The sequence below is a fragment of the Phyllopteryx taeniolatus genome, chromosome 2, assembly GCF_024500385.1.
Source record: "Phyllopteryx taeniolatus isolate TA_2022b chromosome 2, UOR_Ptae_1.2, whole genome shotgun sequence".
Classification (NCBI taxonomy): Eukaryota; Metazoa; Chordata; class Actinopteri; order Syngnathiformes; family Syngnathidae; genus Phyllopteryx; species Phyllopteryx taeniolatus.
In genome coordinates, this window is record NC_084503.1 from 6,561,471 (window position 1) to 6,587,474 (window position 26,004).

Here is a 26,004-nt window from a genome sequence, read left to right on the forward strand (position 1 = left end):
AATTTATTTACGGTGAATGCTATTGGATATACGATCTGACATGTTTGTTTGAGTTCGCTTTGCAGCTGTGTGAAGGTGGGAGGGGTCGCTCCATGAGGGCTGGACCATTGTAGAAAAAATAATTCTCACAATTATTTGGATTGATATTGAAATCATGACTAATAAACACGATTATTCATTTATTTCAAAACTTGCTATTTATTCAAATACCACAAATCTAATTTAAATCTAACTTAAAAGAACAACCAGAAAATAAATTGGTAACAAAATAATATATTCAAACAGAAATTATATATATATGTGTGTATATATAATATAATATAATTAATATGGTCATGGCTAAAAGTGTGTGGTGATTTGATGCTTGAACTCAATGGGCATTGTGCCGCTCCATTGTGCCGCAGGTGAACTACTTCAACGAGATCCACGCCGTGTGGGAGCCGCTGATCGAGCGCGTGGACGGCGGCGTGCGGAGGTGGAACCTCCACCTGGAGGTAGACACGTTCTCACTTTTCAAATTCTTCATCGTAATTATTATATTATAATAATTGAAGACTCTAAATTGCCCGTAGGTGGGAATGTGAGTGCGAATGGTTGTTTGTTTGCATCTGGCCCGATGATAGCTGGGATAGGCTCCAGCACGCCCACGACCCTTGTGAGGAGAAGCGGCTCAGTAAATGGATGGATGGATATTGTTGTTATAATAACTCATTATCCAATTTATTTTTTTTTTCCCTTGCCCGGACCCGGGTCACTGGGGCCCACCTCTGGAGCCAGTCCTGGAGGTGGGGCTCGAAGGCGAGCGCCTGGTGGCCGGGCCTGCACCCATGGGGCCCGGCCGGGCACAGCCCGAAAGGGTAACGTGGGTCCCCCTTCCCATGGGCCCACCGCCTGTGGGAGGGCCCATAGAGGTCTGGTGCATTGTGGGCTGGGCGGTGACCGAAGCCTGGGAGATTGGCGATCCGATCCCCGGCTACAGAAGCTGACTTTAGGGACGTGGAATGTCAGGTGAAGGGGACCCACAGCAGGGAAGGAGTCCGAGTTGGTGTGTGAGGTCGAGAAGTTCCGACTAGATATAGTCGGACTCGCCTCCACACCCAGCTCGGGCTCTGGTACCAGTCCTCTCGAGAGGGGCTGGACTCTCTTCCACTCTGGAGTTGCCTACGGTGAGAGGCGCCAAGCAGATGTGGGTATACTTATTGAACCCCAACTCGGCACCCGTACGTTGGGGTTCACCCCGGGGGACGAGAGGGTAGCCTCCCTCCGCCTTCGCGTGTGGGTACAATTCGCTCGTTATAATATATTATAATATCGTTAAATAATTGAACAATTTGTTTGTGTGTGATTGTGAACTTCGCCCCCATTGTGCTGGCAATAGTTGATGGGCGCGATGATTGAAAGAGCGGCCACGGATGTTTTGGCTTGGAATATGAACACGATGCCTTCTTTGATTTTGTGCTGCGTGCAGATGAAGAACAACCCAGTGCAGGACAAGAGTCCGGTCCACGGAGACGACTTTGTGATTGTGCCAGAAGCGCGCACGGCCGTCAACATCTGCTCCAGCGACGCCCTGAACATCACCGTGTCCCGCTGCGGCCTCGATGTCTTGGGCAGCCTCGCCAAGGTCCAAAACCGCGCCCGTGGCCAGCCGAGCAAAGTCCAATCGGTTCTCAGCCAGGAGACCAGGGCCGTTTCTAGGATTGCGTACTTGAGAGTGCAGGCAGAAATGTTCAGGGCGCATCATGTGACAGCCTATTTTTATTTTATGTTATTATTTCTTATCTAGGGCTGTCAATTGATTAATCACAAAGCTGTCTTCTACCAATCGATATTAATAATAATACACAAATGAACACTAACAAAAAAATCTTAAAGCTTTAATCCCCAACTTTTTGGTTGAGTCGTTTTCTCCCAAACCGCTATTCGAGGAGATGACACAATGCTGATTAAGCCAGTCAGCTCCTCTAACATTTTGCTGTATTTTTCCATTTAGGGAATGCCCTATTCATTTCCCGCATTGGCTCAGTTGGTGGCGCACTGCAAATGACGGCATGGAAATGATGCATGTCCTTCAAAATGTTGTGGAATCACATTGTGGCAGATTGGGGGGAGCATAGTGGGAGCTAACTGAGATTCTGTCGCTTCAAGACCTTTCCACCAAGCCGTGAAGTGGGCACCGTTGTCTTTGTCCAGTAAAACTTTGTGATGTGATCCCGTTGGTGGTGACTGTCGCTTTTGGCGAGTTGTAGAAAGTTGCTATCCAATGTATAAATGAGTCTCCAGAGCCAAATTTGGGAAGTACTGCAGACAGGAAAGCCCACTTAACTTTCTCGAAAGCTTTCTCTGATTGCTTTTACGCTGTGACATGCTTATTACATTACAAACTTCGACCTGGAATGAAACCTGTCTGGTTGTAGTGCGTTATCGACGGGAGTTCTTTTTCCAAGTCTTGCTGCAAGGGCTTTCGAGATAATCTCGATATCTCCTTTAATCAGAGAGAATTAGCCGGGAGAGGCGGCTCTTTGCCTGGCTTTAGTAGTAGTTTCATGGCAGCTGTGCTCATATGGTTACTAATTTGACCTTTATCTTTTATCTCCTTGACTGTTTTGAAAAACAGAGGCGCTAACAAATTAGGTTCGTAATCCGAAGTTCCACTCGATGTCAGTTTTTGGTAGCGTGAGTCTAAATGATGACGCTAATAATAATCCTAATTCCCGTGTTGCGTTCAGGCGTTCTCCGAGGGCTCGGCGTCCACCTTCGGCCCGTCCGTGAAGGAGAAAGCCCCGTTCACCATCCTCAACGCTCTGGGGATCCCGCTCATAGTGCAGCACAGCGCCAACTTGAAGCCGGTGGGCGTACCGCAGCACGGGAAACTGCACGAGCTGCTGCCCCAGCGCAGCATGGACCTGGAACATTCCGTGTTCGAACGCTCCTCTCGGGGGAAACTGTCGGCTCTGCAGCGCCAGGAGAGCTGCTTGTTCCACCTCACCATTGGTCAGAATATTTCTTCTTCTTCTTATGATTGTTTTTAGGTCGGCATTTGCAGGCGTTGCGAATTCCGGGTCTCGTACATTGTTAAAAAGTCAGCGCCGGACACGTTGCACCGATCAACACGAAATTTGGTTCTCAAGAACACATGCCTCTAATTGAACAGGGAGTCAGGCATTTGGGTTTGAAGCAGCCATTTCATGCAAATTGCAGAGCTTGTACTTTGTTCGAAATTCAGAAGAAAATCATCCTGACACCCTTTTGACTGATCAACATGAAATTTGGTGGACATGTCCATCAAATTCCTGGATGCAGGAAAAAATGTCAAGGTCCAGTGCCCCGAATTGAACAGGAAGTTGGCCATTTTGATTTCAAGCAGCCATTTCAGGTGAATTTGAGATCTTCTGCTCTGTTAGTAAGTTAGTAAATTTTTTTTAAAAAAAACAGCCCCAGACACCAGTTTCAGGGATCACCAAGTCCATTGTAGCAGGATGCACAAAAAAGTCTCAACAACCCAGGGCCCGAATTGAACAGGAAGTCGGCCATTTTGGGCGAATTGGAATCATTTTTTGATCTGCTTCATCCCGCAGTGCCGTCGGGCTACAGCGAGATAGCCAACATCCCAGTGGACAAGCCGGGCCGGCGGCTGTACAACGTCCGCGGGCCCTTGCTGCAGGAGGCCGTGTCGGTCGTGGTCCAGATCGACGCCGCCGACGGCAACAAGCTCGTCACCGTCCGCTCGCCCCTGCAGGTGCGTCGTCCGGCTCCTCTGCGTCGTCACGGTTACCGCATCCACTGTTTTTCTTTGCATCCAGATCCGGAACCACTTTTCTGTGCCGTTCAGCGTCCTCCAGTTCTGCCCCTCGGCCCGCAGCCTGCAGCCGATCGGGCTCGCCCACCCCGAGAAGGAATTCCACATTCCGCTGGATGCGTACAGGTGGCGTCCTCATGCTGCATATTAAAGGAGCTTCAAATCAACTATTTACATCTACATGAAACATATTTTTATTCATTTCATTAAATTGGTTCATTGTAATAACATTAATTATAAATAGTACAATGAAATACAATACAAGTAATACAATGAACTATTTTGCATTTACCATTTTTCATTTTATTCAGTAAAATGTATTTATTAAATATTTTGTTAATTCATTAGTAATAATATTTTGAAAATACATTTCATATAGACAATACACCTGTTTGATCTGTCTCTTTCAAAAATCAAAGATGAGCTGTAAAGTGTTCCCCATCCATATTTTTGCGGCGCAGGCGGCAGCTGTACGTTCGTCCGGCTTCCGGTCTGTCGTCCGAGTACGGTCCGTCGTCCACGTGCGTGTCCTGGAAGGAGGAAGTGCACCGCAGCTCGGAGGTGCGCTCGCAGCTGCAGTGCCCCCCGCTGGACGCAGGCGGCGGCGTACTTCCTCTGATGGTCAGCACGCTCGCCGCGCCCGACGCCCTCAACCACATCGCCAGTCGCGGGGAGGACGACTGGGACCCGGCCTACGTCCTCCACCTGCGCCCCGTGGCCACGCTCAGGAACCTGCTGCCGTACACGCTCAGATACATGATGGAGGTAACCGAAGACCCGCCAACAACTTCTGAGACGTCGTAAGAAATAAAGCGAGAATGAGGTCAGACGCGTGGCATACATTTCTTGCTCCTTTTGACCTTATTGGAAATGAATCAAATGAGAACAAGGTGACGCTGCCGCAATTTGATGCCTCATTTAAACTTCATTGAAAATATGAACTCATTCACTGCAGCCCTCCCAGTTAACATGGATTGTGAACTTCAAAAGCCGTCAATGGCAGTGAATGAGTTAAGTAATGAATTAAAGCAAGGAATGGGTTAAAGCCAAAAACTAGGTTACTTCATTCATTCATCACCTTCCTCTCTTTCCATTACAAATTTGTTTCAAATTTAAACTTGTTTTTGTTTCTTTTCTTTTTGTTTTGGGGGGGTTTTCGCATTTATTTTTTCTTAAATTATCATCTTCCCTGTTACATTTGTTGTCATTTTCTTTCAAGTATGTACTGTCACCAGCTTCAACTTTTTCCATCCACACAGTCACCCCTGGTAGGGTCACCCATGGCAAACAGGTCCTAGGTGAGGGACCAGACAAAGCACAGCTCAAAGACCCCTTATGATGACGACAAACAATGGACTTCGTTTTCCCTTGCCCGGACGCGAGTCACCGGGGCCCCCCACTGGAGCCAGGCCTGGTGGTGGGGCACCCATGGGGCCCGGCCGGGCACAGCCCGAAAGGGTAACGTGGGTCCCCCTTCCCATGGGCTCACCACCTGTGGGAGGGGCCATTGGGGTCGGGTGCAGTGTGAGCTGGGCGGTGGCCGAAGGCGGGACATTGGCGATCCGATCCCCGACTACAGAAGCTGGCTCTAGGGACGTGGAATGGACTCACCTCCACACACAGCTTGGGCTCTGGTATCAGTCCTCTCGAGAGGAGTTGGACTCTCTTCCACTCTGGAGTTGCCCACGGTGAGAGGCGCCGAGCAGGTGTGGGTATACTTATTGCCCCCGGCTTGGCGCCTGTACGTTGGGGTTCACCCCGGTGGACGAGAGGGTAGCCTCCCTCCGCCTTCGGGTGGGGGGGACAGGTCCTGACTGTTGTTTGTGCCTATGCACCAAACAGCAGTTCAGAGTACCCACCCTTTTTGGAGTCCTTGGATGGGGTGCTGGAGAGTGCTCCCGTTGGGGCCTCCATCTTTCTGCTGGGGGACTTCAATGCTCACGTGGGCAATGACAGTGAGACCTGGGAGGAGTTCGGTGAGACCATGGAAAAAGACTTCCGGACAACTTTGAGGAAATTCTGCTCCACCATCTGGCGTCTCAGGAGAGGAAAGCAGTGCACCATCAACACTGTGTATAGTGGGGATGGGGCGTTGCTGACCTCGACTCGGGACGTTGTGAGTCGGTGGGGAGAATACTTCGAAGACCTCCTCAATTCCACTGACACCCCTTCCCATGAGGAAGCAGAGTGTGGGTTCTCTGAGGCGGGCTCTCCTATCTCTGGGGTTGAGGTCACCGAGGTAGTTAAAAAGCTCCTCGGTGACAAGGCCCGGGGGTGGATGAGATTCTCCCGGAGTTCCTAAAGGCTCTGGTTGACACGCCTATGCAACATCGCGTGGACATCCGGTTTGGTGGCCTCAGTATTGCATCTCTGGTTTTTGCAGATGATGTGGTTCTGTTCTCTTCATCAAGCCGTGACCTCCAACTCTCACTGGAGCAGTTCGCAGCAGAGTATGAAGCGGCTGGGATGAGAATCAGCACCTCCAAATCTGAGACTGTGGTCCTCAGTCGGAAAAGGGTGGCGTGCCCTCTCCGGTCGGGGATGAGATCCTGCCCCAAGTGGAGGAGTTCAAGTATCTTGGGGTCTTGTTCACGAGTGAGGGAAGAATGGACGGGAGATCGACAGGCGGGTCGGTGCGGCGTCTGCAGTGATGCGGACTTTGTATCGGTCCGTTGTGGTAAAGAAGGAGCTAAGCCGAAAGGCGAAGCTCTCGATTTACCGGTCGATCGACGTTCCTACACTCACCTATGGTCACGAGCTGTGGGTCGTGACCCAAAGAACGAGATCCCGGATACAAGCGGCCGAAATGAGTTTCCTCCGCAGGGTGTCCGGGCTCTCCCTTAGAGAGAGGGTGAGAAGCTCGGTCATCCGGGAGGGGCTCAGAGTAGAGTCATTGCTCCTCCACATCGAGAGGAGCCAGAAGAGGTGACTGGGGCATCTGATTCGGATGCCTCCCGGACGCCTCCCTGGTGAGGTGTTCCGGGCACGTCCCACCGGGAGGAGACCCCGGGGACGACCCGGGACACGCCGGAGAGACTACGTCCTTCGGCTGGCCCGGGAACGCCTCGGAATCCCCCCGGAAGAGCTGGATGAAGTGGCTGGGGAGAGGGAAGTCTGGGCGTCCCTGCTAAAGCTACTTCCCCCGCGACCCGACCCGGATAAGCGGTAGAAAATGGATGGACAGTCACAAATGTTTGTCTTCATCATAATTAAAAAAAATAATAATAAACTTGCATTGAGACATAATAAGGGAAGCTCTCCATGCAAGCTTGATTGGAAAAGTCATAAGAATGAAAGCACCTCCATTCCATTCAAACTTTACTGGAATATAAGAAATAAAGCAAGACCAAGGTCAGCAGCTGTTAACTTTTTCATTGAATGTTATTGGAAAATATTAAGAATGAAAGTAAGCGCGTGTTTAATTGACAAAGCGGTTAAGTGACCCGATATGTTTCCCTGGGCAGAATTGTGCGGATTCTTACGAGCTGGCGGAGGGGAGCTCGTCTGACCTCGTGAACGCTAGCGTTTCCGGAGAGATCGTGTCTCTGGTTGTGCTGCGATACCAGGGCCGCGACTGGCACGGGCACCTGCGCGTGGACCGGAAGATGCCCGAATTCCTGGCCGTGTGCCTGATGTGCGACTCTGACGCCACCCTGACTTTGGACCTGAGCGTCCACGTGTCACCGGCGCCGGGGCGACTTCTGCTCTCCATTTTCAGTCCCTTCTGGATCATCAACAAGACCCGCCGGGTCCTGCGGTACCGGGCCGAAGACGTCAGCGTCAAACATCCTTCGGACGTCAGAGACATCGTCCTCTTCTCGTTTCGGAGGAAGAACATCCTCAGCAAGAACAAGGTCAGAGACCGCAACCCGCCTCGTTGTAACTCGATTGAAAATCGTAAGAATTACGGCAAGAACGAGGTCCGACGCCAAAAGCTGCTCCGTTCTAATTTGATTGGAAATGGTCACAATTCTCACGGTGTGATCAATAATGAATAAAGGAAGAACGAGTTGCAACGCACCCCAACAGTTAACTGCTCGCTTGTAGCTTTCTCGGAAGTCATCGGAATTAAAGCAAGGGAAAGTTGCAACCTGTCGTACTTGCACTCCTCCCAGCTTCAGCTGTGCGTGTCCACCAGCTCCTGGTCGGACGGCTTCTCCCTGGACACGGTGGGAAGTTACGGCTGCGTGCGTTGCCCCGGCAGCAACAACGCGGACTTCCTGGTAAGATCCCGCCCCTTCCTGTCGGCGACGTACGTGTGAGGTGACGTCGCTCGCGATTGTGTTTGTTTGTGTTTGTGTGAGGTGGGCGTGAGCATCCAGATGAGCAGCTTCAACCTGACCAAGATGGTCACCATGAGTCCTTTCTACACGCTGGTCAACAAATCGTCTTATGAGCTGGAGGTCGGCGAACCGACCAGCGCCGCCACCAGGTGGCACTACATCTCCCCCACTGAGGTAAGCGCCGCCTTTTGCGGTCTGATCACTGCTCATGTTGATTTGCCTTTCCGAGTTGAGTGAGTTGATCGTTGTATTAATTGATTGATTGTGTTTATTGTTGCTTTGTCACATTGTTGTGTGCACGATTGTGCTGTCAGGTTGCACTGAATGTTACTGTCGTGCTCAAAAATATTTTTCGCCATCGTGCTTTTATTTACTTGACTGACATGAAATCAGGCTAAACTTCTCCTGTTTTAGGTAAATTAGGATTAGCAGAATTATTTCCAATTGCTAAATGCCAGAATAGTGAGAGAAGGAATTCTTTTGACAAATATATGTAATCGAAAATACAGTCATGGTGGGGTGGCAATATTTTTGAGCACGGCTGTACACCGATTGTGTCGGCGCTGTTGCGGCGTGGACGGTTGTACTGATCGTCGCTCCGATGTTCCAGTGTCTTCCTCTGTGGCCCGAGAGCAGTTCCGCAAAATTGTGCGTGCGTGCAGTGGGCGCCGAGCGGGCGTCCAAGTTTTTCTTCTTCAATCGCCAGGACAACGGCACCCTTCTCAGCCTGGACACGGTAGGTCGGGTCTCCTCGGGGCCGATCGGGCGGCGGCACGCGGTCAGGTGACTTTTCTGATCGGTGGACGTCGGTGCGTGCGCAGTGCGGCGGGATCGTGGTGGACGTCAACGTCTCGGACCACTCGAGCGTCGTCAGCTTCGGCGACTACTATGAGGGCGCGGCCCCCGCCCTCCTGATCAACCACACGCCCTGGGTGGACATCGGCTACAAGCAGAGGTCAGCCCGCTCATTTCCATGCAAAACGCCAAATGTATCAGATCCGACGTGAATCTTTTGCAGCTTTCAGCTTTCCGGGCTTAGACTGACTGCTGACCCCTGCTGCTTTTTCTTGTTTGTTTCTCAGCGGTTGTTCCACCGTCCACCAGCTGAAGCCCGGCGAGGCTCGACGCTTCACCTGGGACGAGCCCACCGGGGTTCGGACGCTCAGCTGGAGCTGCATGGAACATTCCGGAGAGACCGACCTTCTCAAGGTCTACCATCTTCTTTAGGACTCGTGGTCTACCTTGATATCTATCTCCTAGCTTACTATCATTTTAGGACTAGAAATATGACACAGGACTATAAACATGAACTGTCGAACTGCAAACATTTTACAGGAATGCAAATACACTATAGTGCCAAAAGTATTGGCTTACCTGCCTTGACTCACATATGATTTGAAGTGAGATCCCATTCTAAATCCAAAGGGTTTCATCATTCAGGATGTTCGTCAACCCCTTTGCAGCTAGAACAGCTTCAACTCTTGTGGGAAGGCTTTCGATGAGGTTGCCCATTCTTCCAGAAGCGCATTTGTGAGGTGCCGCGCCGATGTTGGGCGAGAAGGCCTGGCTCTCAGTCTCCACTCAAATTCATCCCAAAGGTGTTTTATCAGGTTGAGGTCAGGACTCTGTGCAGGCCAGTCAAGTTTATCCACACCAAACTCTGTCATCCGTGTCTTTGTGGACCTTGCTTTGTGCACTGGTGGTCATATGTCATGTTGGAAGAGGAAGCATAACGTTGGGAGCATGGAATTGTCCAAAATCTCTTGGTATGCTGAAGCCTTCAGTTCCTTTCACTGGAACTAAGGGGCCAAGCCCACAGAATAAATATAGATTCTCTCATCGTCATCATAGAATCTTAGATTCTCTCACCTGTCTCTTTATGGACCTTGCTTTGTGCACTGGTGCACAGACATGTTGGAAGAGGAAGGGGTCATCCCCAAATTGTTTGACTGTCCAAACTCTCTCGGTATGCTGAAGCATTCAGAGTTCCTTTCACTGGCGCTCAGGGGCGAATATTTTGGACATTTCCAACTTTGTGGGAACAGTTTGGAGATGGGCCCTTCCTGTTCCAACATGGCAGTGCATCAGTGCACAAATCAAGAGAGTCAAGAGAGTTTGATGTGGATTAATTTGGCTGGCCTGCACAATCCTGACCTCAACCCTATAGAAGACTTTTGGATGAATTAGAGCGGCCTTGTCGGCCGACATCAGTGTGTGACCTCACAAATGCACTTCTGGGAAAAAATGGTCCACAATTCCCATAAACAACTCCTAAACCTTGTGGAGAGCCTTCCCAGAAGAATGTAGGCTGTTGTAATTGCGGAGGCCTTGGGTGGTGGACAGCACAGTGTGGCCCCTACTAAAAGCCAGAGATGCAGGCTGGCTGATAGCAGAGCCCGCCGAGAATTGAAAAAGGGCAGCCAGCTGGCAAAGCAAAGGGACAAGCATCGCATTGATCAGCATTTTGTTGGCAACAACACGTGTAATATGTGGAAAGGCATCAGAACCTTCACAGATTACAAGTGGAGCAATCAGCAGGTCAGTCATGACCCCACTCTGCCTGACACCTTGAACAGCTTCTTTGCACGCTTCGACTCCCCGGGCAGCAGAAGGACGGTTCGGAGGTGCCGGATCAGCCTCTCATGCTGCACCAAGTGACGTCTGCCTTGAGGAGAATCAACATCAGCAAGGCTGCAGGCCCACATTAGGTGTCGGGTCCAACTCTGAAATCATGTGCTGAGCAACTGGCAGACGTTGGCAGACGTTTTTCTACACACATTCAACATGTCCGTGCAGCTTTTCTATGGATCCTGTGTGCCTTAAGTCGTTGTGCCCGGAAAAAAAACCCATCCACCACCTGCCTCAATGATTACCGCCCTGTGGCTTTAACTCCAGTCATTATGCCGTCCTCAGCATCAGGCCCCAGGTGGTGAGGATAGGGACGAATACATCCGCTTCACTGATCCTCAATACTGGCACACCGCAGGGCTGTGTGCTCAGTCCGGCCGTCTTCACCCTTCTTACACATGACTGCTCTGCCACGCATCCCACAAACATGGTTGTGAAGTTTGCGGATGACACCGCCGTGGTGGGTCTCATTTCCGATAGCGACGAGACCCACTACAGAGAAGAGGTCCAGAACCTGACGCAGCGGTGTTCCACGAACCACCTGAAGACCACCAGCGAGAACAAGGAGGTCATAGTGGACTACAGGAGGTCCAGGAAAACTGAGCACGCTCCTCTCATCATATGTGGGGAGGTCGTGCATCTCCTGCACTACCTGCAAAATTTCATTATGAATGGGATGTCACTTAAATTCATAGTCAAGGCAGGGGAGCGATAACGTTTGGCACTATACTGTATGTCACAGAACTACGAACATGTCCCAGGACTACAAATATGACACAGGACTGCAAACATGTCAGTGAAACGTATCCACGTTGTCCTCGTTCAGGACGAGTTGGGTCAGTTTTCGTACGACAGCCTGTCCGAGGTTCACTGGGTGTCGTTCCTGGACGGCCGTCAGCGTGTCCTGATCTTCACCGAAGATGTCGCCGTGGTGACCAAAGCCCGCCAGGCCGAGGAACTGGAACAGTTCCAACAGGAAATCCAGGTCTCGCTCCAGAACCTCGGACTCTCCCTGGTCGATAACGGCAGCCGCCAGGAAGTCGCCTACGTCGGCATTCCCAGGTCTGTGTGCGCGTCTACGTTTGTTTGTGGATGTTTGAGTGCGCGTTACCTCTGGTGATGTGAGGAATTAGAGGAGGACGGCAGGTTGAAAATGTCTTCCGCAGTCCTGCTGTCAAGTGGGAAACGATTGAGTCGCGAACAGTTCGGAGACGGGGGACGCTCCGACTCTGCGTAGCCTACCCGTGCACCACATCGTAATGCTGTTGTTGTAATGCTGAATTCCAGCAGTAGGGGGCGCCAAAGATTGTGGATTACAGCTTTAAGCAAGCAACAGTCACTCTTCCTCCTTTTTTTTTTAAATACATATTTCTATAGATATTTCTATATCGCAGATTTTCACTTATCGCCGGGGGGTCTGGAACGTAACCCCAGCGATGGAGCGTGTTTATTCCCCTAACATCCAATTGCCTAACGTTTGAAGTTTGATTTTTGTTGAGTCGGTGTGTGCGTGCGTGTTTGCTCAGTTCCGGCGTGGTGTGGGAGATGAAGAGGAGGAATCGTTGGAAGCCGTTCAGTCAGAAGCACATCAACTTGTTGGAGAAGTCGTACCGGAGCGTTCAGAGCGGCAAGTCGGCGGGCACGTGGACCAAAGTGGACGTCGACCTGGAGGTGAGCGGCTGACGCGCTCCGTTGTCGTCCTTCCGCCGCGCCGCCAATGAGATGACAGCATAGCCTCTGATGTCATCGGTCGGCAGGTGAACCTGAGCGCCGCCATCATGATGATGCGGCGGCCATTTCCCTGCCCGATCCGGAGGAACTTCCTGTCAGGCATCCAGGTGGAGTTTAAACGATCCCAGCACCAGCGAAGTCTGAGGGCCCGGCTGCATTGGCTGCAGGTGAAAAACACGCGCACTCAAGCGCCCACGTGCAAACACATTCAAGCACACACACACACACACACACTCATGTCTGCCACGTGTGTGCGTATCCAGGTGGACAACCAGCTTCCGGGCGCCATCTTCCCCATCGCGTTCCACCCGGTTCCTCCTCCCAAGTCCATCGCTCTGGACTCAGGTGCGAGAGCACTTCCTGTTAGTGAGGCACTTCCTGTTGTTGTCATGACCACTTCCTGTTCCTTTAACCGCCCGCGCCGCTTTCACAGAGCCCAAGCCCTTCATCGACGTGTCGGTTATCACGCGCTTTAACCAACACAGCAGCGTCACGCAGTTCAAGTGAGTGATCGTGTGCGAGTGCATTACGAGTATGTTTGTGCGTGTGTCTATGTGTGTGCAGTCGTTACGTTACTGCGAGCGTCGTTATGGTGACGTGCTATGACACCACGTTCTGTGTATGCGTTCGGTGTGTCTCACGCACGTTGTTCAGGTACTTCATGGCGTTGGTCCAGGAAATGGCAGTGAAGATCGATCAAGGCTTCCTGTCGGCCATCTTGGCTATGTTCACGCCTGCCGCTGACCGTCGGGCCGAAGGACAGAAGGTACACCGCGGCTGGCCCACCGCGTCATGTGACTTGGTTGTGCATTGCGATATGCAATGCTTAATCGTACTTATTTAATTGTTTTTTTTCTCTCGACGCATGTTATCGTATGGACGTTATCGTTTAAGTGTGTTTCTTATCCGCAGCTCGTTGAATCTGTGTCCTAATTAAGTGCCGGGTTAAATTTGTGTTATGTTATGTGACGTTGTGAACATAAAACCGTGACCGTGACTCGCGTGCGATGTTGTACCATCCCGGAAAGTTACCAGACACCAGGTTATACGTGACAAAAGTGGAGGTCGCCTGCTTCAGTTCTCAGTAATCAACAATGTACTCCCCGCTCTATGTCAAATGTGGAACGAAATCTCGAATAATACCAGTGTTCTTCCAGAAGGGAAGCCTTTTGGATAGGAGTTTCTCCTCGCAATTAAAAGTGACACGAATGAAGTTAGCCCACTGTCGTTCTGTGTGTACGCGTGTGTTTTAGAGTCATCTGATCCAGAAAGATGTTGAGCTCCTGCAGGCCGAACTGATGGAAAGTTCCCTGAGTGACGCGTCGGGACTCAACTTCTTTGAACACTTCCACATCTCCCCCATCAAGGTACGCGAGCACGTACGCACGCACGCACGCACGCACGGCGAGGTTGTCCGATCCAGACCGTAAACGTGTGCGTGCCTCCAGCTGCACCTGAGTTTGTCGCTGGGCTCCAGCGACGAAGGCTCGGCCCAGGACGCCGCCGCCGCCGTCCAGTCGCTCAATCTGCTCCTGAAGAGCATCGGCGCCACGCTGACCGACGTGGACGACCTCGTCTTCAAGTGAGACGCCGCCTCTTCGCGTGCCGTCGGCTTCCGCGCGCCGCGCCACTGATGGGCCGCTGTGCTCCGCTCCCGACAGGCTGGCCTACTTCGAGGTCACGTACCGGTTTTACCGCAGGGAGAAGCTGATGCGGGCGGCGGCGCGACACTACAGCGAACAGGTTCACAACCACTTCACTTCCTCTCACGTCCGAGGTCGCTGTCGCCTCATGTGTGTCATGTTGCCGCGTGCAGTTCTTGAAGCAGCTGTATGTCCTGGTTCTCGGTCTGGATGTGCTGGGAAACCCGTTTGGACTGATCCGAGGTCTCTCCGAGGGTGTGGAGGCCTTCTTTTACGAGCCTTTTCAGGTACGCACATGCGCACGTACGCGTTTGGCCGCCAGAGTGACTTTGTCGTGTCTTTGTCGCGTCAGGGGGCGGTCCAAGGTCCCGAGGAGTTTGCTGAAGGTTTTGTGATCGGCGTGCGCAGCCTCCTGGGTCATACTGTTGGTGAGAGCAGAAAATAAAACATTACAATCTTGACACAGGACTACAAATACAGTGCCGTCAAAAAGTATTGACCCCCTTCTCAAATTCTTAGTTTCCTCACTTTAATGTTTAAGATCATCAAACAAATGTAAATATCAGACAGATATAACCCAAGTGAACTTAAAATGCTGTTTTTAAATGGTGATTTCATTTATTGGAGGGGGGAAAAAAATTGCGGGTTACCTGGCCCTGTGTAAAAAGTAATGGCCCCCTAAACCTTCAGACCTGGTTGGGCCAGCCTCAGCAGCAACAACTGAAATCACTGCCAATGAGTCTTTCACATCTCTGTGGAGATATTTTGGCCCACTCTTCCTTGCACAATTGTGTGAATTCAGCAAAAATGGAGGGTTTTCCAGCATGAACGGCCTCTTGAAGGTCATGCCGCTGCATTTCAGTCGGATTCAAGTTTTAAGCCATTTAGAAGTTGACCTGCTTGTGTGTTTTGGATCGTCGTCCTGCTGCAGAAACCAAAATGCGCTTCAGCTTGAGGTCGCAAACTGATGGCTGAACATTCTCCTTTAGGATTTTCTGTTACAGAGCAGAATTCATGGTTCCATCAATCACAGCAAGTTGTCCAGGTCCTGAAGGAGCAAAGCGGCCCAAGACCATCACACTACTGCCACCATGTTTGACTGTCGGTATGATGTTGTTTTTCTGAAATGCTGTGCTACATTTACGCCAGATGTAACGAGACACACACCTTCCAAAAAGCTCAACTTTCATTTCGTCACGCCATATAATAGTCTCCCAAAAGTCTTGGGAATCATTCAAATCTTGTTGTTGTTGTTGTTGTTGTTGTTTTCTCAAAAGTCTGATGAGCCTTAATGATCTTTTTGGTCAGCAGTGGTTTTGGCCTTGTAGTCTCTTCCATATTGTTGTGTTATGAACTCTGACCTTATCTGAAGCAAGGGGTCCTGCAGTTCTTTGTCCTGAGTTCCTTTATGGGCTCCTGGATGAGTCATTGCTGTTCTCTTGGGGTAATCTTTGGAGGCCGGCCACTCCTGGGAAGGTTCCCTACTGTTTGAGGTTAATGGCTCTCCCTATGGTTCGCTGGAATCCTAAAGCTTTTGTCACCCTTTCTAGACTGATAGATGTCAATTGCTTTATTTCTTGATTGTTCTGGAATTTCTTTAGATCGTGTCATTTTGTTGCAGCTGTTCTAGATCTTTTGTCGGGACGGATTCTGTTTAAGTGATTTCTTGATTGAACTGGTCCGGAGGGAATCAGGCTTGAGTGTGATCAGTGAAAATTAACCAAAGCTTTGGATTTAGCCACAATTAATTCATGATTTAACAATCACTTTTTCTCACAAGGCCAGGAAACTTTGAGTATTTTTTTATTTTTTTTAAAAGCATTTTAAGTTCACTTGGGTTATGTTTGTCTTATATTTGCATTTGTTTGATGATCTTAAACATTAAAGTGGGGAATTATTTGAGAAGGGGGCCAATACTTTTTCACGACTAATATAACATTGGAATACAAACATGACTCAAGACTACAAACATGGCAGTCCTATACAAACATTGCCGGTGTGCCCTGAGATTTTGACCGTGCCAAACGGGTGCCCGGGCTCCATTGGGTAAGGCCCTTTTCAGCGTATGACTCGTCTGTATTGTGCGGCGACGGTTGGGCGCCCGGCCTGCAGGTGGCGCCGCGGGCGTGGTGTCCAGGATCACGGGCTCGGTGGGCAAAGGCCTGGCGGCCATCACTATGGACAAAGAGTACCAACAGAAACGGAGAGAGGAGATGAACAGAACCCCCAAAGACTTTGGGGAGAGTTTGGCCAAAGGCGGGAAAGGATTACTCAAGGTGGGAAATGGCGCCCGCTGGCTCCATCTCGAACTACTACCTGACCCTTACACCTTTGTGTGTGTGTGTGTGTGCTTGCGCGTTGTGTATATATATTTGTGGATATGTCTGCGTTCGTGTGTGCATACGTGCATGTGTATGCTTTTGTGCACGTGTGTCTGTATATGTATACCTGCGTACACGTGAATGTGCGCATGCATTTGTGTGTGTGTGTACGCAAATGTGTATTTGTGACTACGTACATGTTTGTGTGTGTTCGTGTGCATGCTGCTTGTATATGTACATGAACGCGTGTGTGTGTGCCCGGCTGTCTGTGTATGCGTGTATATCCATGCATATGTGTGCGCATATGTCTGTGTGTGCGCGCGCACGTGTATGTATTCGTGGATATGTGCGTGCGCCTGGTGTGTGTATATGTGTCTACATGGATGGGTGTGTGTGTTTGTGTGCACGTTTCCGTGGGTACACTTGCTTGCACGGGTGCGTGTGTCTTTGTATGCACATCAATGTGTGTGTGTGCACGCAGGGTGTCGTCAGCGGCGTCACCGGCATCGTCACCAAACCGGTGGAGGGTGCGTAGACGCTTACGATTTCTCAACGTCGATGTCTTTGGCTCTCGTTTACTCCCGCTAACCCGCTACTACTCCCGGTTCCGGTCCCGGTCGCAGGGGCCAAGAAGGAGGGCACGGCGGGTTTCTTCAAAGGCATCGGCAAAGGTCTGGTGGGTGTGGTGGCCCGGCCCACGGGCAGCATCGTGGACATGGCCAGCAGCACCTTCCAGGGCATCCAGAGGTAAAAAGTCATCCCGGTCGCTTCTCGTGCCACCGGGGTCTCGTTTCAATCGTTCAGTTGATCACTGATCACTCGGTGCGTCTCTTAACAACATGTTCAACTCCCCAAATTACCCGACGACGTTCACTGCCGCTGTTGAATATATCTGTCGAGTGCGCTTTTCAACGGCTCGGCGTGGAGGAGGGTCTCATCTGTGAATTTCAAGCGCCTACGCAACTCTCCTGACAAATGCCAGCGATGTTGCGTCGCTTTCGATTTGAGATCGGCGCAGCTTTTGAGTAGAAGAAAAAGAGTGGGCGGTGCTTATGAGGCACAGATGGACAAGTTGTGGCACACGTTTGACCACGTTTCCATGTAGTGTGTATAAAGACACGGGCGCCTTTTTTTTCCCCCCACTGTCTGACCTAAAATCAGACTAAACCTTTCCTGTTTTAGCTCAATTGGGACTACCAAAATGATTTCTATTTGCTAAATGCCAGAATAGTGAGAGGATTTCTTTTCTGAACAATTTTTCATTACTTTTAACAAAGTCAGAAGTTTACGTACGTTTCATTAGTAATGGTTCCTATTGACTTTAAAGTCCCACCAAAGAGGCTCAAAAAATGTCTTGCATTTGACACACCACAGAGAAGTGTTTGTAAAAAGCCTGCCAAACTTGAATGAGTAAAAAAAAATCACCTCGTCTGTCAAATAAGTCTCGCCCTCGAGTCCGCTGAAGGCGCTGGTGAGGAGCCCTTCGCACGTCAATCAAATTCGTCCGCTGTAGTAAGCTAGTGGCTGAAGAACGTGCGCCGGCTGCTGCGGTTTTGCTTAACAAAGAGTTAGCTTTCCTGTGCGTGTGGGGATTAATGCACAACAACTCCGAGCGAGCCGATGACGTTTCAAACGACGTCGCTGCGGTTGAGCGAGCTGTTTCCCTCCTTCGCTCGCGGGCTAGCGAACCTAATAAACGGTTAACGTTCCTTTAAGTGTCTCTGCTGTGCGATCTACGTGCGACGTACGGAGAATGGCTCTGGGGTTTCGGACCGAGCCGTCGCCGGTCTTCGAGCCCGCTAGCGGCTAATAAGTAGCCCAGAAAACGCGTCATCGGTCACCGCGACCCGATCTAACCGTTACCGTGGCGTCAACAACAAGACCAATGAACCGGCCGTGGCAATGTTGGAGGAAAACCAAAAAAGAGCAAAAATCACGTGCGGTGTTGTCACCGTGTGTTCGGCAGAGGATGTTTTGGGCTGTCTATTCAAGGAGCGCTTGAGGCGTGTTCACTTGCGTCACTTTTAATACGGCTCGCAGCTAACTAGTGCTAGCTCTCGCGTCTGTATGTAAAAATCCCGGCATTCTGTCGATTCATACTCAATCTTCGGTAAACGTTGTTTTGAGGGCATGAATAAATGTTGACAACAGCGAGCAAGGTAGGCAATGCGCCGGCCTATCAACTACGCGGAGAGGTCAGAGGTTTGTCATTAATATGTCACATCAAAGATGTGAGACTTTTCATTTTGCCCTCGTCGGGCTGTCGTGCTGAAAATAAATAGGAAAATCAAAAACGGGACTTAGTCTTTCAATTCAAATGTATTGCACACAGCTTCAATCGAAACTGTACGTAAATAAATGTTTGAAAACAAACAGTTGACATGCAAACGGATAGAAGTTCAATTTCAATTGTTCTTGTTTGTGTGAATGCTGAAAGCAAATGCTTGTCGTTCTGCTCTTTGAATTGTTCCCATGTTTCGACGCTCTTCTGCATCGCCATATTACATTCGATTCGTATCGTTCCAACTTCAACATCTTCCAAGGATTCTCATCTCATTCAAAACAAATTTCCCACAATTCCATATTTGGCACACAAAAAAACCCTTATTCATTCCCAATGACACATTCATGAAAACACATTCACGTCGTTCTCATTTACAATTCCAAATGTTCAGCCCATTCAGTTCACCTTGGGATCGATTTTCAACATTCCCAATATTCCCACGCACGCACCAAAAAAAGGCATTATGACATATTTTACATGATTCCCTCCGCCTTCAACATTTCTCGGCCGATACAAATCATTCCAACAACAATGTGTTTTCCACATTTTGGACCCATTTTTTTTTTGTATCTTTCGGTCAATTCGACACATTACTCCCTCGTCTTTCAGCATTTCTTCACCATTCCAACTTCCAAATCATTCAACGTTTCCATCTGATTTAATTCAGCATTTCAGTATTGGCATGATATTTCTCCCGAGGTTGCACGTTCTCCAGTAGTTCTTATTATGACCAAGTCCATCGCCCGGAGGTGTCGGCGTCAGCGCTCACAGGCTGCGGGGCCAAACGGTCCCTGTTTGTGTTCTTCTGCTGTGCTGACTAATGTTCATTTGTTCTGCTTTTGTCATTGCACTCCAGTGTGACTTTTATCTTATTTAAAAAAAAAAAAACATTTCTGTGTGAGTATTGAACATGTTAAGGACTTAACATGTTCACACTTCATGGTTGGAGTATGTGTCTGTGCTCATCACGCACATGATGTGCAGTCGTCAGCAAATCGCTTTCCACGCGCATTCAACTCGCACGCTCGATTGTTTTGGCGCGAGTGACGCACTCGTCTTGAGTTGAATGTGCGATTGTCGTCAAAGGATTTGCATTGTTTCATGTCACGTTCATATGACTCGTATGTGGCCTTAGCTGACGGCGAGTTCATCACATGACCACTAGATGGCTCTCTCCATCGATAAGCACCGCCATCCAGCCCCACACCCGCTGCATTTGATGTTGATTGACTAAACCCGGTTGGCACAGGACTACAAAAACGACACAGGACGAAGAAACATGTCGCAGATGTTTACGGGCAGAACTGACACATTCAATATGGCGGACGCACTGACGTATCCTTGCCAATGGTCGACACGCTCCGTGTACGTTCAGAAATTCAATGTAACGCTCTCACTGCGCTCTGAGAGCAGTTGAGCGCGCGCTTGCGAGGAATTTCCGAACGTACCCAAGATTGTTGTTGTTCCTACCGGCTGCTGATTGGTGGATATATGCGCGCATGTGTACGCTCGGTGCTGATTGGCTGATTGGCTTGCGTCCAGCCAGAGGCTGTTTGGTTTATCAGTTTACCCCCCGCCCCCTCCAAAAAAACGACACCCACACACACATTGTTTCCTGTTGCCATGACAACATGCTTCCTCTTCCTGCTGGGTCACGTGACTGTGTACCTGTTCCACGCTGCCCCTAGAAGTCAAATCAGGTGAGACGCTCGCTGCAGTCCCATGTGCGCGTACCCGCAACGCAATGCTTGTCAATATTGTCGTCTTTTAGCGTCGTCATACAAATTTACGTATTGTGCGTGCGTGCGTGTGTGTGCCAGAGTGGCAGAGTCCACGGAGGACGTGAGTAAACTTCGCCCGGTCCGACTGATCCGAGAAGACGGAATCATTCGACCCTACGACCTCAATGAGTCGAAAGGCTTTGACCTTTTTCAGGTGACCGCTTGTTTGTCCCGCAAATGTCCTTTGACCCTGTCCTCCTTTTTGTCCTGCAAATGTCCTCTCGTTATCATTATACTTTGCCCTCCTCAACGCATTTACAAAATACAATGATAAATCAATAAAACATAATCGTGAACCCAAAACGTAGTTCTGCTAGCTTAATGCTAACACATAACTGGAAACACCATAGTGGGGCTAACAAAACTAGCATCGACATTGCGGTCGTTAAAGCCACAGATCTGAAGAGTGGATACGCCAGCGCTGTGGCGCCCCGGCTAACTGACATGTCTATGCGGCCGCCATGTTAGTAAGGTCGATGTTCCCGTAGAGGGCGATGCGGAAATCAAAACTTGCTCATTTCTCAACTGATTTTCTGTTTTGTCAATGCCAACGCGCATGCTAACAATAAACATTTGTGAAAAAGAAAACAAAACAAATTTGCGTGACGGGAACTCCCAATTTGGCCCCTTTTTGTCCGGCGTTTTCCGCAACCGTTTGCAGCGCGACACCGTTGCTCTTTTGCAACCTTTAACCTCCTTTAGCTTAGCATCGCCGTCGGCGGGGAGCTCAAAATGGCTGCGTCGTATCTACCTATCCATATCTGTGGCTAAAACCCTTTATGCAATAGTTGAAGCCCTGCATGTTTTCCTCCTCCCCCTTCTGAAGCTAACACATTTCTTTTTTGTGTGTTTGACTGACATGCAGCGTGATGGCGAGTAAAAAAAGCTGCTTGGATTGTTCTTTTTTTTTTTTTTAAGACATCATTGTGTTGCTTGTCTTCCTTCAGACGTTCTTTTCTTTCTTTAAATGATTATTCATAGAAAAGTTATAAATAGCTGCGTGTTGTGGTGATATTTTTGTACTAGTGCAGCTACTAGCATCCATCTGTGCGAATAACATTAAAGTGTCCAGAGGAACAACACACTGACTCTGTGTGTGTGTGTGTGTGTGTGTGTGTGTTCGTTCGTGGGCCTGTGTCTTCAATACAAGTACACAACTCATTTAGACACTACGACAAACTTCCTGAATGTAAAAACGATGCAAGAGTTAACGGGCAATGTGCGTGCGTGTGTGTGTACGTGCATGTGTGTGTTTGAGTGAGTTTGTGTCTGTTTGTGCGTGTGTCTTTGTATACTTTGCGTGCGTGGCGACAGCGTTGCGAGCTCAAGCAGCTGGAAGGCGAAGTCTTCCGAGATCAGTGTCCTTATCCCGGACACAGAAAGACCAACGTCATCGTCACGAACAGGTACGCGACCCCGCACGGCAGACTTCCGATCGTGTGCTCACGAGTGTGTCGCGTAGGAGGGTTGTGTGCGTGAAGGAGATGGATTTTGTGGGTCACTTCAACAAAGACTGGGAGTGTTTGTTCGAAAACTTCTACTGCGCTCCCAACGTCAGCGGAACGCGCCTCAACATCTACTGCAAGGTGACAACGCGACACCACCGCAACTCGGAAACACGCACACAACACTACGCGTGCAAGCGAGGTCACGCTGCACCACTAACAACGACAACAACAACAACAAGGCGCGTGTGCGTGTCCGTGAATGAGTGCATGCATGCGTGCGTATCTGTGAGTGAGTGTGTGTGTACGTTTGTATGTATGTGTGTGTGTCTGTGAGTGAATGCGTGTCTGTCCGTAAATGGGTGTCTGTGTGCGTGTGTCAGGCATGTGTGTCTTTGAGTGTTTGTGTGTCTGTAAATACCTGCGTGTGCATTCGCAAAGTGCAAACTGCACTGCTAGCAAGGTAAAAACACTCAAAATAAGGCAATAAGTGTCACGCAGGAAGCACACGAATACTAAACACAAAAACAACAATGTAGTACAGTGCACATTTGAAAACAACATGAAATACTCAGCAAAATAACAAGGGACCACTACACAAAATACTACACATCAAAACAAGGTAGCACTTCAAACAACAGCAACACAACTGCACACGATAACTAATGAGACAGCAAGATAACACAAAATGTAATGCGATTCCCCCTGCCCCTTCCGCGGGTATCAGCAATCGAGCCACACTTCATCCAACTGTTAAATTAGTGTCGTCGATAAGGCGTGTCAATCATCGCTTATCGATTCCAAATCGAGTTAACACAATGCGCAGCAAACACGGCTGCCGCCCTGCGATGTCATCGTGTAACGTCGTCATGTCTTCCAGGAGCATCACATGTTGAAACTTCCCAAAAAAGAGGCTCACCAATCGACTCGCAGTATCGAGCTGAGAGATGAAAACACAGCACAGGTACTTTTTTGTGGCCGGGTATCAGTATTTGTGCGTTTGTGTACAGTGGGTACGCAAAGTATTCAGACCCCCTTAAATTTGTCACTCTTTTTTAATATTGCAGCCATTGGCTAAAATCATTGATTTTTGATTCTCACTTGCTCTGACAGGGTTAGGGTTAAATGGTATAAGGTTTTAAATAGACAGGGGCGTGGCTTTCCTAATCATGTCCAATCAGAATAATCAAACACAGCTGGTTCTCCAATGAAGGTGGAGAACCATCTCAAGGGTGATCAGAAGAAATGGACGGCACCCGAGTTCAATGTACGAGTGTCACAGCAAAGGGTACGTTAATGAGGGGGGGGGAAATGAACTGAAATTATTTTAGCAAATGGCTGCAATATAACAAAGAGTGACAAATTCAAACTAAAAACAAAACGACCAACAATAACTGTTGAGACAAGATAGCACACAACGCAAGGTTAACCAGACACTCAAAGCAACAACGTAATTACAAAAGACAAAAACAGAAAAAGTGTCGTCCTCATTCCGTTGTCGCCATGGTTACCCTCAGAGGATGCTGGTGTCCATCTCGGACGCCCGAGCGGCGCACCAGCAGCGGCGCATGAGCAGGCAAAAGTCTCAGCGCTTCCTCAAAGCCGCCGGCAAGCCGTGATGCCGCGACATCACTTCCTGTCTGCGACATCGCCCGCTTCCTGGGAGAGCGCTGAGGTCAAGTTTGGTTCGGACTGCAGACGTGATCAAAGTCAGTTGTTTTATTCATTGACTTTAGTATTTGGCTTATGTACATATATACACGCGCGCGCACACACAATTATTCACTCTTTTTTAGTGTGTCATAATCACTTTATTTTTTGTATTATTTTGCGGACAGTTGATGAATGTTTGTGAGGTATCGGTGGTCCGGTTATTGTACTTTGAAATAATAAATAATAAGTTTTGTTGCTTTGTGTGCGTGCGCCAGTCAAAGTAATCATTGAAATCCCCAAATTTGGTGACATTTTGGTTTACTTTACATCTACGTTTACATGCTCTAATTGAAATATATCTTTTTAATCAAGTTATAGTTTGTTTCCTCCTTGTTGTCATGACAAAAATTGAAACCTCAACCAACACGCGCACACACCCGTTTCCCTCCATTTGATGATGTGCGTATTCACGTCCATATTCTCATTGAATGTTGACATTCTTACATGTGAACTGTGGTTCAGATCAAATTCTAATTGTTGTACATTTTTCTTCATCTGAGGCCAAAATGAAAAAATGAAGTCATTAAAAGAGTTTTGTATGCAACTGAGGACTTGTGTGTGTGTGTGTGTGTGTCTCACTTTGTTTCGAATACATCACTCATTGAAATGTAAAAATAAAGTCTGTAGGCTTACTGACGCGAGTTCAAACGTAGTGTGAGAAGTCCCAACTGGACCTGGACAGACCAAGAGGTCTTATCTCTGGGCTAGACTGTCGCCTGGACTGGAGTCGAAAGCCTAGTAGGCAAGTAGGGATTTTTCGAATCTTAAAAGATTTTTCATCTGTGACAGACAGCACACGTAAAGATAAAAAGTTTGGGTCCTATTGTGTGTGGTGTGCTCGGATAATCTCAACACAGACCAGCGCACGGAAATATTCTGTTCCGCCGCCGATCGCAAAATCTGGCCTGATCCCAAAAGCGAAGAAGAAGAAACACGCCGATTGCGCCGATGTTTCCTGAATGTTGCCGGAGCCGTGACCTTTGTAAAATGGCCACGTCCTCAAAAAATGGAAAATACTTCTTGCCGTCACTTCTACGCACAAAAAAACGGGTAAGACGTGCTTGTTTTTATTGACGGTCTTTTCTTTTTGGTGAGTCCGGGCGCTTCTTGTGCGTTCCACGTCAGCGTTCTAGGCGTCGTGACATTGGCGTTCCCCGCACGCACGCACGCAGAGTTTTGGTCGTGAATATCGAACGCGTTCATTATTTCAGAATGTCGGCCCCGATCTGTTTTGCACCTTAAAATCGTGACGAGTCCGCTCTGAACACACATCAGACCTGACGATCATCTGAGAAGACTTAAGATTGTCTAGCGTTTGATGTGCGAGGTCGGGAAAGGGAAAAATTGGCACAAAAAGAGGCCGATCCAATCCTGTAGTCCGATCCATTTTATTATAAATAATTTAGCAGCTGAACTTTACTTCCTGTTGGCGAAACGAATGATCACGACAGGTACTGAATGACAGACCTGTCCTTCGGAATCCTAGCTAGCAGTGTGTGGCGGTCCTCGATGAGGCTTTTCACCGCATAAAAGTAGTTCCGTGGCCAGTCGTGTGATTACGACACGGGTCGTCCGTGAGTACTGCTCCAGAGCAGACGCTCGCTTTTCCAGTCGATTCGGGCGCTCGTGTAGCCCGAGTTCACCCAAGAGCTACGTTACGATGGCTTGCTGATTGATCAAAGTCGCCGTTTCACTGGCCATCATGCTCACTGCGGTCTTGAAATCATCCATGTCCTTCTAAAGTAGTTTGGTCTTCAGTCCGCAACAAAACTGGATGCAAGGAGGCCGGGCCAGTGGTCGGGCAAGCGGCAGGACATTGCACATTGCTGGGGGCACCAGCAACTGAAGTTTTGTAACAGCCAGCGGCTGGTAACCTCACTTCCCCCGTATTGATCAATTGAAGGGAACGGTTCTGATCTCCTGTCTCGTTTCGTCCTCTCTCTCGCTTCACTTGACTTGATTTCAGCGCCGGCTCTCGTCCTTCTCCGTTCTCAAATTCCGGGATGAATTCATCGCCGCGAGGATTGTGGTGCGGTTATAGTTTCATGAACAAACGGCGGGAAAAACAACAAAAGCAAAAAAAGAATCAGAATCATCTTTATTTGCCAAGTATGTTAAAAAAAAAACACAAGGAATTTGTCTCCGGTAGTTGGAGCCGCTCGAGTACGACAACAGACAGAGAACACTTTGGAGACAGAAAGACATTGACAAAAAAAAAAAAACAGTCACTGAGCAATAAAGGGTTGCTAGTTGTCTGGTAATGCAGGTACATTTTTTTGGGGGGGACAACTGTGCAAAAGATGCAGAGTCCTCTAGCACTTAGAGCAGTTCGAATGACTAATATTGCAAATGACCATTGTGCAAAGGGCGCCGAGA

At 49.1% G+C, this 26,004-nt stretch overlaps 1 protein-coding gene across 7 annotated transcripts in view; it reads left to right on the top strand.

Annotated features, from left to right (window-relative positions):
- The window catches only part of vps13c (vacuolar protein sorting 13 homolog C), a 79,998-nt gene extending 55,822 nt beyond the window's left edge, over nt 1-24,176 (top strand). For 4 of the 7 annotated variants that reach the window (XM_061756891.1, XM_061756882.1, XM_061756899.1 and 1 more), the window contains 31 exons: nt 405-494; nt 1,469-1,624; nt 2,730-2,994; nt 3,579-3,739; nt 3,804-3,925; nt 4,261-4,564; nt 7,264-7,653; nt 7,915-8,022; nt 8,104-8,256; nt 8,693-8,818; nt 8,904-9,037; nt 9,165-9,291; nt 11,537-11,772; nt 12,237-12,381; nt 12,468-12,608; nt 12,705-12,786; nt 12,875-12,944; nt 13,096-13,207; nt 13,695-13,808; nt 13,890-14,023; nt 14,103-14,184; nt 14,258-14,371; nt 14,437-14,512; nt 16,197-16,360; nt 16,887-16,932; nt 17,029-17,152; nt 20,510-20,624; nt 21,785-21,876; nt 21,933-22,056; nt 22,796-22,879; nt 23,433-24,176. In XM_061756891.1, the coding sequence (XP_061612875.1) occupies nt 405-494; nt 1,469-1,624; nt 2,730-2,994; nt 3,579-3,739; nt 3,804-3,925; nt 4,261-4,564; nt 7,264-7,653; nt 7,915-8,022; nt 8,104-8,256; nt 8,693-8,818; nt 8,904-9,037; nt 9,165-9,291; nt 11,537-11,772; nt 12,237-12,381; nt 12,468-12,608; nt 12,705-12,786; nt 12,875-12,944; nt 13,096-13,207; nt 13,695-13,808; nt 13,890-14,023; nt 14,103-14,184; nt 14,258-14,371; nt 14,437-14,512; nt 16,197-16,360; nt 16,887-16,932; nt 17,029-17,152; nt 20,510-20,624; nt 21,785-21,876; nt 21,933-22,056; nt 22,796-22,879; nt 23,433-23,534 (4,293 nt within the window). In that variant the 3' untranslated portion in view covers nt 23,535-24,176. Of the gene's footprint in view, nt 1-404; nt 495-1,468; nt 1,625-2,729; nt 2,995-3,578; nt 3,740-3,803; nt 3,926-4,260; nt 4,565-7,263; nt 7,654-7,914; nt 8,023-8,103; nt 8,257-8,692; nt 8,819-8,903; nt 9,038-9,164; nt 9,292-11,536; nt 11,773-12,236; nt 12,382-12,467; nt 12,609-12,704; nt 12,787-12,874; nt 12,945-13,095; nt 13,208-13,694; nt 13,809-13,889; nt 14,024-14,102; nt 14,185-14,257; nt 14,372-14,436; nt 14,513-16,196; nt 16,361-16,886; nt 16,933-17,028; nt 17,153-19,824; nt 20,298-20,509; nt 20,625-21,335; nt 21,553-21,784; nt 21,877-21,932; nt 22,057-22,795; nt 22,880-23,432 lie in introns of those variants that run through there. The other 3 variants (XR_009785743.1, XM_061756922.1, XM_061756929.1) reach the window with 3 other exon arrangements.
- Nucleotides 24,177-26,004: the final 1,828 nt, after the last annotated feature.